Genomic DNA, 10627 nt, shown 5'->3' on the forward strand with positions numbered 1-10627 from the left:
CTTCAGATATTTGCCCCCCCTCACCTTTTTTCTGTTTGACTCATATGCTGGGGAAATACACATATATAACGCCTTCTACATTCCAGGCAGAGAGCTTTAGTTCTCCGTTCTCATAACCCTTATTTTATAGAAATAGAAAGAGCTTTAGTTTTCCGTTCTCATAACCCTTATTTTATAGAAGAGAAAGCTGAAGCATAAGCAGGTTAAGTAATTTGCTGGAGGTAATGCAGCTAATAAGGGAAGTAGTAAAGATTAAGTGCAGGCGTTCTGGTTCTAGTGTATCTATTCTTAGCACTACACCAGAATAAATGGGTATGGCAGATTATGCTTAAGACCTGATTCTGAGACCACAGTCCCTCCGTCTGTAAAATGGCGATAATAACAACGTTAGGAGTCTGGTGCAAAGGAGTGAGATAATGAATATGAATGTGAACTTCAAATTACGTGTGTGACCCCACATACGAGCTTTTCATAATATGAATACGTGAGCTCCAGCATCGTAACGAATCAACTGGTGAAGTTCGCAGCGCCAGAGCGAGACCCCGCCCCCTAGCTCCGCCCACCGCGAGCGGCAGGTGGGGCTCGCAGACCTTCTTTGCGCATGCGGAAACTGCTGCCCGCTCCCACCTCTAACGCAGGCCGAGAGTAGCTGCCGTTTCTGAGAGGACGATTCGTGAGGAGGCCCTTGGCGCGGTTTTCCTTTCCTCTCCCTTCTGCGGTGCCTGGCCGTGCTTCACCTGTGCCTAGAGCGTGGTGTGTTCTCGTCTACTTGCCTGACTTTCTGCAGACGGCGCCTTTCGTTGGCCCAATAGTTCCTTGTCGAAAGTGCCGGCCCCCGCGCCGGCACCGGCCGTAGCCCGGTGGGAAGGCTCAAGATGGCGTGCCTGTTGGAGACCCCAATCCGCATGAGCGTCCTCTCGGTGAGTGACCGCCGCAGCTGCCCGCCGGCTCGAGAGCTCGGGCTGCCCGGCAGCATTCACCCCAAACGCGGAGTGCCTCCTGGACACCACCCCTTGGGGTGGCTTCCGGCTCAGCTTTGGGCCATGGAGAGAGAGGGTGGGCAGGAGGAATAGACGGGACCCCGACCGAGCCAGAAACGTCTCCCAACTCCAGGAGCTCCCACCGGTACCGTTTCTCGGGTGGCCTCTGGCGGACAGGGTGGTTGGGCGTACGGGCAGCTGGCCCGGTGGCTCGGCGTGGGCTTTGCCAGGTGCTTCACTGAACCTTCCTCTCCGCCTTGCTGCTTCTCCGGACCGAGCGCTCTGCCCTGTGAGGTGCCGGGCTTGCCACTGGCCTGGGAAAGAGCGCCCATTCAGCGCCCCGCGGCTTTGGCTAGGAGAGGTGCAGGCACTTTGGGCCCCCACAGCCTGAGAGGGTCAGGGCAGGTCTGTGGCTTCTGTCGCGTCCCGGCACGGGCTAGAACTGCTTGCTTCTGGGCAACGGAGATTTCATGTCAGCTGCAGCATATCTTAATGTCTGTAGCTATTTAAGCCCCTTTTATCCTCTCTGCTTTGGAAGTTGCTGCTCGGAGTCTAAAGGAACCTGTGCCTGGCATAACTTTTTCCTTTAAGGGGAGTCAAGCACTAGGGGGAAAACTCAATTTTCCTATTATTGAAAGAGGGAATGTATTGACCCGCCAGGAAATAACACCTAGTTGTTTGGGGTTTTTTTAAGTTAAAATAAAAATCCAAAATACAACTTTTACTTTACACTGTGTAGCTCTTAAGAACCCGGACCCAGAGTGAAAGTTACTGAGGGATTAACTTCAAAGGGTTTTACAACAATTTAGAGCTGCCAACCAGAATGGTCCATTTGCTGTTGTTGGAAATAGGCAAAGACTAATTGGCCATTTTTTAGACTTGCGGAAACTGTCCGATACTGAGAAGGTGGTTGGATTACAGTTTACCTGACTTGTCAGGTTCCTAAAATCTGTGATTCCATCCGGTTTCTCTTCTCTTCCCGGACTTCTGTCACAGAGGCATTCACCTATCTGGAAGCACTTAGGACGTTTGCTATGATTCAGGGTTAGAACACTGAAATACTGTAGACTAGATAATTTAAGGGGGTGGGGGCTGTCATCCAATTTGTCTCTTGATCGATTTTAGCAGTCCTTTTCCTTATTTTATACAGCTTGGGGGAAACAGTGTTCATCTAAGTATTGAATCAGGTTAGCCTTTTATTCTACTTCTCTAATATTTTGTGGGCAAGCAGGTAAATGACTTTTCCCTATTTTTTTTTTTTAAAGTATGCCTCTCAACTGTCCTTAAGTCCCTTTAATTATCTTGTTTATCCTTCATTTCACATGAAGCTTCTTTTTTTGTACATTGTCAACTTTTATCAGGCTTACAATTGAAAATTTTCATTTGTTTCACTCCCTTAGTAAATAATGTTTCCTGTTTAATTTTATGCAGAAGCTTTTAGTGGGGATTTGCTTTAGTTCTAATCTCATTGGGGGCTTAGGTATTTTTCACAGTCCCAAAGTCTTGTCTGTCAATTCATCAATTATAGAGCTTTAGGAAATCAGACACTGCTATGGCACTGCCTTTTGAAATACAAAGTGCAGGTAGAACAGGAAATTTTAATCAGAAATTACCTTGAAAATAATTGATTCCTTTAATAGGCTACTTACTGTGCACCAGTTACATACAACACTGTTTAATGTTTACTTTTAGGGAATGTGAGGATGAGATAAGTTGTGCCCTCAGGGATCTCACAGTCTAAATGAGTCCACAGCATGATAAGGATCATTCAAGCAAGGGGCAAGTCGTATGGCTTTAACGGTTTCATTCAAGACCCTTTATACCTTCTCCCCAATGAGAAATCTCATTCAGTCTTAAACCTTAATTGTGACCAACTCACATATTACATTGCCAACCTTGACTTTTTTCCCGCGTAGTCTCATATCTTTAATTTCGTGGATGTTACCTGAGACTTGTAACAAAGCACATTCCCTTATCCTAAGAGGACTTAACTATGACTTTCTATTTCTGTTAATAGTACTGGTTTTCATTGATTACTCACTGTTAAACCTCTTGGATCATCTTTGGTCCTTCCCCCCTTCATGCCCCTGTATTTAATCAGTCCTTAAGTTCTATTGGTTCTTAGTATTTCACACATGTGGCTGTTCCCATGGCCAGCCTCTCATCATTTTGTGCCTTCATTACCACAGTGTCATCGGAATTATTTTTACCACTTCTTAAGTCTTACCCTCTCAGTTCGGGTCCATTCTCCTTAGTAATTTTCCTATAGAAAACATTGGACACGCTGCTTTCCTGTTTCAGTTCTTTAGTGGGTTCTTGTTGCCAAAAGGTTGATAATCATGTTCAACTTCGGATAAAAGATTCTTTATCCTTTGCATGAGCCTTCTAGTCCATGTAAACCGGCTTTCTCAAAGTGAAGTGATCTTAGGTTCTTCCAAACCCAGTAACTCTTACTGTCTGCCTGCTCATTTGTACATATGAATTATAGCTTTGTATGGATTCATTCATCTAATATATTTTGGACTTCTCGGTCATTTGCCAGGCATGTCATTGGGTTTGGGAATACCGTGGTGAGCTGCATAGACCTGTCTTTGCCCTTTTAGCCTAATGGGGAAAATAGGTATCAAACCATTACACAGTTCTTTAGTTGTGAATAGTGATTAGTGTTATGAATGAAAAATATAGGGTGCTGTATGAGCACGTAGTAGGGGAACGAATTTAATGTAGAGGGCAATGAGGGGAGCTAGGGAGGATTTCCATGAAGAAGTGACAATGAACTGAGAGAGTTCAAGGATGGTTAAGAACTAACTAGAAAAACAGAAGTGTGTTCCATGCAAAGGGAACTGCTTTTGCAGAGGCCCTGAGACCTTTAATAATTGTTCTAGCTTCTTAGTAAATTAATTCAGAGGTAAGTACTTGACTTTTTCTTAACCCCACTGCTATTTATAGCACTATGTCTTGCATATACTAGATAATTCAGTAAATGTTTGGTTAAACTATTTGTTTTGGGGAGTTGAACAAACTCTCCAGCTATCTTTCTAGACTGCACCATGATCATCCCTATCCATCTTTGGTTTGCACTTTGGTTTTATTACCCTTTTCAACAAATGTATAAATTCTCTCATGTTTCCCAAACTCTTGAATGATTTCACAGTGATCAGATTGTTTAAAACTTTTTATTCTGAAATAATTATAGATTCATGGGAGGTTACAAGATAATACAGAAAGATCCCTGTGTACACATCACCCGGTTTCCCCCTGTTGGTTACATTTTATGTAACTATAGTACAGTATCAAAACCAGGAAGTTGATAATGGTATATGTAGAGTTCTGTATCATTTTATCATGAATGTAATGTAGCCATCACCACAATCAAAATGCAGAATTAGTCTATCACCAAAAAATCTCCCTTATGCTATCTCTTTATAGTCAGACCTACCAACCCCCTGCCTCTAACCCCTGGTGATCACTAATTCCATCTCTGAAAATTTGTCATGTTTTATTATGTTACAAGAATACAGTATGTGACCTTTTGAGATTGGTTTTGTCATTTAACGTAGTGCCCTTGGGATCCATCCAAGTTGTGTGTATCAATAGTTTGTTCTATTTTACTGCTAAGTAGTATTCCATGGTATGGATGTCACATTTTAGCTATCAACCTAGGAGACATTTTGGTTATTTCCAGTTTTGGGCTGTTCTAACCTGCAGTGAATAATCAGGTGCAGGTTTTTTTGTGGAGGTAACTTTTCATATCTCTGAGATTAATGCCCTGGAGTGTTAATTGCTAGGTTGTGTGGTAAACGTATGTTTAGTTCTTAAAGAAACTGACACCTTTCTGGAGTAGATATACCATTTTACATTTCCATCAGTAATGTATGAGAGATCCAATTTCTCTGTACCCTCGCTAGCATTTGGTGTAGTCATTATTTTTTATTTTAGCTGTTCTAAATAGATGCATAATGATAATTCATCATGGTCTTAATTTGCATTTCTTTAATGATAAATAGTGTCAAAAATATTTTCATTACTTGCCATCCATATTTATTGGATATAAAGAAATATTTTAGTGAAGTATTCGTATCCTTTTGCCTACTTCCTAATTGGGCTGTTTGTTTTTTGACTGTTGAGTTTTGAAAGCTCTTTATAATAGATTCTAGGTATGAGTGCTTTGTCAGATTAGTGCTTTGCAAATATTTTCTCCCAGATCTGTAGCTTATCTTTTCATCCTTTCAACCATAGGATAAAAAATGACCTTTGAGGGCTTCTGGGTAGCTCAGTTGGTTAAGTGACTGCCTTTGGCTCAGGTCATGATCCTGGAGTTGGCGGGATCAAGTTCTACATAGGGCTCTCTGCTCAGCAGGGATTCTGCTTCTCCCTCTCACCCCCCCCCCCATGCACACCCTCTCTCTCTCTCTCTCTCTTAAATAAATAAAATATTTTTTAAAAATGAACTTTGATCTCAACTTCACACCTTATGCGAAAATTAATTCAAAATGGATCATAGACTTAATTACAAAACATAAAATGAAACTTTAAGAGTAAACAACAGAAAATCTGCAGAATCTTGGACTTGATGAAGAAGTTTAGACATAACACCAAAACCATGATGTATTTAAAAACATATTAAATTAAAAATTAATAATTAGATTTTACAAAAATGAAAATTTATCTGTGTGAAAGACTCTTAAGAGGATGATTGCATTTTACTTTGGTCACTTCTAATGATTTGAGAGAGGCAAGGTAATAAAATTTTATTGAATAACATTGTAGGCTGGTATAGACAACTAAGGCATCTATTAATTTTAATTGTCTCCTTTACAGTGTTACCTAGTGCCATCATGTCTTTTTGACAAGCAGCTAGTAGAACTGTACAGGGTATTCCAAGTCTGAGTATTCCTTGATTTTGTTCTGTTCTTGATAATTATAAGCGTTTGTTGGCCTTAAGCTGCATATTGATTTGCTCTCTTAATGGACATCTGACAATAGGAAAAATTTTTATGTGATGCTAAGGCCAGCTATACCATAAGCATGAATTTGACCTCTCTTGGTTTTTTGTAATAAATGCAAAATAAAATTTGGTCAGCACATTTTAGTTTTCCATTAATTCATTCCACAAGCACCAGGAACCTCAGTTATGTTAGGAGGTATTCCTAATAGTGATTTAACAGTATGAACTTCCAAATCTTTACTTGCAGTGTATGAGGAATGGGAAATGTTCATTGTCTTTGTCCAGGCATTGTGTTGTCTCTTTAAGGGAAGATTGCTGCCTGAATTCAGACACTGAGTGCTCAAGAAGTTTTTTAAGCTTGGGGCACCTGAGTGGCTCAGTTGATAAAGTGTCTGCCTTCAGCTCAGGTCATGATCCCAGGGTCCTGGGATTGGACCCCACATCTGGCACCCTGCTCAGTGGGGAACGTGCTTCTCCCTCTCCCTGCCCCCTTCTCGTGCTCTCTCGCTCACTCGCTCTCTCGAATAAATAAATAAAATCTTTTTTAAAAAGTGGCTTTTTTTTTTTTTTTTTTTTTTTAAGCTTTACCAAGAATTAGAAACAGCATAGGGTCTTTCTGTTTCACTGTCTCCTCCTATTCTCTTTAAGACTTTCAAAATAGTGCCAGGAGCCAGGAAATTCAGTGGTTTTGACTTGTATCTTTTTCATTTTTGATTTGGCAATTGCTTTGCAGTGCCATCTGTCATGTTGGCTTCTGAGTAAAGATAGGGAGTGATTGACAAAGAACAATTTCTGTTACCTTCTGGAAACCGAGAACAGCTGCCTTCACTTAACAGTGGTGCTATGATCCTTGGGACTATTTAGATAAGAATGAAAGGTATTCCAAATAAGAGCCGTTTTGCAGAAACAGCCCCCCACTTGTCACTTTGATAAGGGAAAACTGGCCTTTTTCTATAAAATCAGAAGAATAATGAGTTAGTTACATTCTCCAGTATGTTCATAGTACAGTTATTGGAGTAGGGGGAATAATAAGAGAGTTTTATGCTTGCCTCATGAAAATGAAAAGTTGTGGTCCAGAGGGAAGAGTTTCTAGCTTACAGGATCTATTAATATTTGGTGGTCTTTAGGACCTACAAAATTATTATAGAATGCGAGATTCTTTCTCTTCAGGAGTGTTTTAAGGGCTTCTGGGTGGCTGAGTTGGTTAGGTGGCTGCCTTCAGTTGAGGTCATGATCTTGTGGTCCGGGATCAAGCCCCACATTGGGCTCCCTGCCCGCAGGGAACCTGCTTCTTCCTCTCTTCCTTGCTCATGCTTTCTTTCACTGCCTTTCTCTCAAATAAATAAATAAAATTTTTTAAGTGTTTTAAGAATTTATTAGGCTTTCAGAAAGTTATAGGTGGTCACTGATCGAATAAGGAAAAGAGTCATGATCATAATCAAATATGACTGACAGGATTTTTACCTTTACAACTAGGTGGTATCATCGACTGAGGTTTAGGAGAGGAACATGTTAGGGAAGTAAGGAGGAAAAGTAAGTTTCATTTTAGACATGCTGAGTTTGCTGTGTGTTGTGGACATTCCTTTAGAGGTGTCAAATAAGCAGGTGGATATTCTGGAGTGTTTTTCATACCACTAAGCAATTCTCTAATTCTCTCAGGACCCCATGTGGGTGTTGTACAATTTAATTAAATTCTGACATGTCTACCTGAAGATAGAGTCAGATCCCACAGGTAAAGGGATCACTCCTACAAGACTGCCCTTCTTCAGGCACTAGTTGCAAGTCCAGGTTGTTCTTCTGTGCCTCTGTCCAATCAGCTATAAATTAGAGGTTCTCACAATGCCCTCCTTGGTTTCGATAATTTGTTAGAATGGTTCACAAAGCTCAGGAAAATCCTTACTTATGCTTGCCAGTTTATTATGAAGGATATAAATGAACATGGATAGCTCCAGATAATGAGGTACATAGGGCAAGATCCAGAAGTGTCCAAAATGCAGAAACTTCTTTTTTGTTGGAATTGGGGTATGCCACCCTTCTAGCACATGGATGTGTTCACCAGCCCAGAAGTTCATCAGATTTTATTGAGATTTAATCTCCCCCTCCCCATTTTTCCCCTCTCAGAATTTGCTGCATAGGACTGGAAGTTTCAGCCCTCTAGTCACATGGTCTTTCTAAAGGTTACCAGTCTCATCCTGAGCCTAACTGTTCATAGCATAAACTCAGGTGTGCTCAAAGGGGGATTCTTATGAATAACCAAAGACACTCCTATCACTTAGGAAATCCCGAGGGTTTTAATAGCTTTGTGACAGGAGCTGCGACAAAGACAACATATATTTATTATACTACAAACATAAAGATCTGGTACTTAAACGGGGTGATCATTATTTGGAAGTTATTATTATTATCACCATATTGATCAGTAGTTCTTACCTTTTAAGGATAAGAGTCTCAACATCCTCTTTCCCAGGAAAACATGCACCTGCCTAAAGAATCACATATTTTCAGTTGGTTCATGAATCCCTGGAACCTACACATCAGTCTTGAGTTAATAATTCCTATTTTTTTTACTGATGTAAAAAAATCAGTAAACATCAGTCAGTCACAAAAACATATATAGCAAAATTTAGAAGTCATTTACATTTGTTTTTGAGTGGTAAAAATTGTAACAATAAGATTTTAAAACTCATATAAGGTATCATGTGGGGCTTGGCTCTGAAGAAGCATAATCTTTTGCCCAGAGTAAGTGGTGATCTGTGGGGTGTGCTATCTCTACAGAAAGGGTTTTGTGTAGCAGATGGTGTAGCAGATCTGGGGGGAAAGGGTAGGTTAGCTGGAGATCCACAGTAGGACACCTTGGGGGTCTGGGCACAGGCCAAGTGGAATAGAAAGATTACAAGTGGCCTATAATACTGGCATGATTGTCCAGGCCACAGTGTGGATGATGGGTCAGACAGATCCTTAGTGGTACTATAGTAGGAAAGCTAATGCATCAATTGTTGGAAGTGGTGGGCTGAGTCTGAGTCAAGCACCATGGATAGCTCCGAGGCAATGGTGTTCACGGTTCATAAGAACCTGAAGCAAATAAACTCTCTTAAAAAAAAAAAAATCAGTAGACAGCTAGCCTATCTGAATGCTTCCACTTACAGGGGGTACCATGAAAGATGGTACCCAGGATATCTAAGTCATTATATCATTTCAGTCTTGAATAATAATTTAAACTATTCTTGTGGCCCATCCATGTATGAATAACCTCACTGTGTTTTGTCAAGATTCAGTATTAAGCATTTGAATACATCCTAATGGATTTCCTGGGTTATCTTATCATCTTGGGAGGCATTTGAATGAACCTAGCCAACCCAGAGAATATCTCAATCTTAGTAAAACTCCTCACAACCCTTGTTAGTCCTATGTCCCAGAGATGGTTTTTGCCTCCTTGGACTTAGACATTTGTGCTGCTTTGTATGTTGATCCTTACTTATTTCCTTTTCTTTATCTGGAAGGATCTCTTATTAGCCGTCAGTTTTTAGACATTCCCATCTACATTGAAGAGTAAGTGAATAAAACTTATTTATTTATTTTTAAAGATTTTGTTTATTTATTTGTCAGAGAGTGAGCAAAAGTAGGCAGAGTGACAGGCAGAGGCAGAGAGAGAAGCAGGCTCCCTGCTGAGCAAGGAGCTTGATGCGATGTCCTGACTCCATCCCAGGACCCTGGGACTATGACCTGAGCCAAAGAAAGCTGCTTATCTGACTGGGCCACCCAGGTATCCCAAGTGAATAGAATCTAATAGTGAGAAGGAACCTTATAGATCGTTCAGACCCAAACAACTCCTTATGATTTGACCATACTTTAAAAGGATAAACATTGCAGTACCTGATTAGAAAGGAGCATGAATGCTAAATTGCTTCCAGTTCTTGTGACCACCAAAACATGTTTCTGGCAATTGTTGATATTATAAAAGGTCTCTAGTATTTTATTATATTAAAAACTCAGTACAGAAAAAGTAAAGGCTACAACACTTTTATCTCATTTAATTAACTGTGCTGTGCTTTTTAAATTATAAAAGAAGTCCCTCTTTCTGTGAGTGTAAGTTATGGAGTCTTTGGAAGAAATCTGCAGATAATCTTTAGTTCATTCTTATCATTTTTTTTTTTTTAATTGGGGGAAAACTGAGAACTAGAGAGGCAGACTTGCTCACTGTATATGCTATTATATAAAGTGTCAGAGCCATATATCCAAACACCTAATTAAAAAAACAAAACTGTGTTGGGGCACCTGGGTTGCTCAGTGGGTTAAGCCACTGCCTTCGGCTCAGGTCATGATCTCAGGGTCCTGGGATAGAGTCCCGCATCGGGCTGTCTGCTTCCTCCTCTCTTTCTTTCTTTTTTTTTTTTTTTTTAAAGATTTTATTTATTTATTTGACAGAGAGAAATCACAAGTAGATGGAGAGGTAGGCAGAGAGAGAGAGAGAGGGAAGCAGGCTCCCTGCTGAGCAGAGAGCCCGATGCGGGACTCGATCCCAGGACCCTGAGATCATGACCTGAGCCGAAGGCAGTGGCTTAACCCACTGAGCAACCCAGGTGCCCCAACACAGTTTTGTTTTTTTAATTAGGTGTTTGGATATATGGCTCTGACACTTTATATAATAGCATATACAGTGAGCAAGTCTGCCTCTCTAGTTCTCAGTTTTCCCCCAATT

General features: G+C 40.7%; 1 protein-coding gene across 2 annotated transcripts in view; it reads left to right on the forward strand.

The window, feature by feature from the left end:
* Nucleotides 1-223: 223 nt before the first annotated feature.
* Nucleotides 224-10627, forward strand: part of ARMC8 (armadillo repeat containing 8) — a 105287-nt gene continuing 94883 nt past the window's right edge. For both annotated transcript variants that reach the window (XM_059390992.1, XM_059390993.1), the window contains exon 1: nucleotides 224-920. In XM_059390992.1, coding sequence (XP_059246975.1) covers nucleotides 876-920 — 45 coding nt within the window. In that variant the 5' untranslated portion in view covers nucleotides 224-875. The remainder of the gene's footprint in view (nucleotides 921-10627) is intronic.

The sequence above is a fragment of the Mustela nigripes genome, chromosome 2 (assembly GCF_022355385.1).
Source record: "Mustela nigripes isolate SB6536 chromosome 2, MUSNIG.SB6536, whole genome shotgun sequence".
Classification (NCBI taxonomy): Eukaryota; Metazoa; Chordata; class Mammalia; order Carnivora; family Mustelidae; genus Mustela; species Mustela nigripes.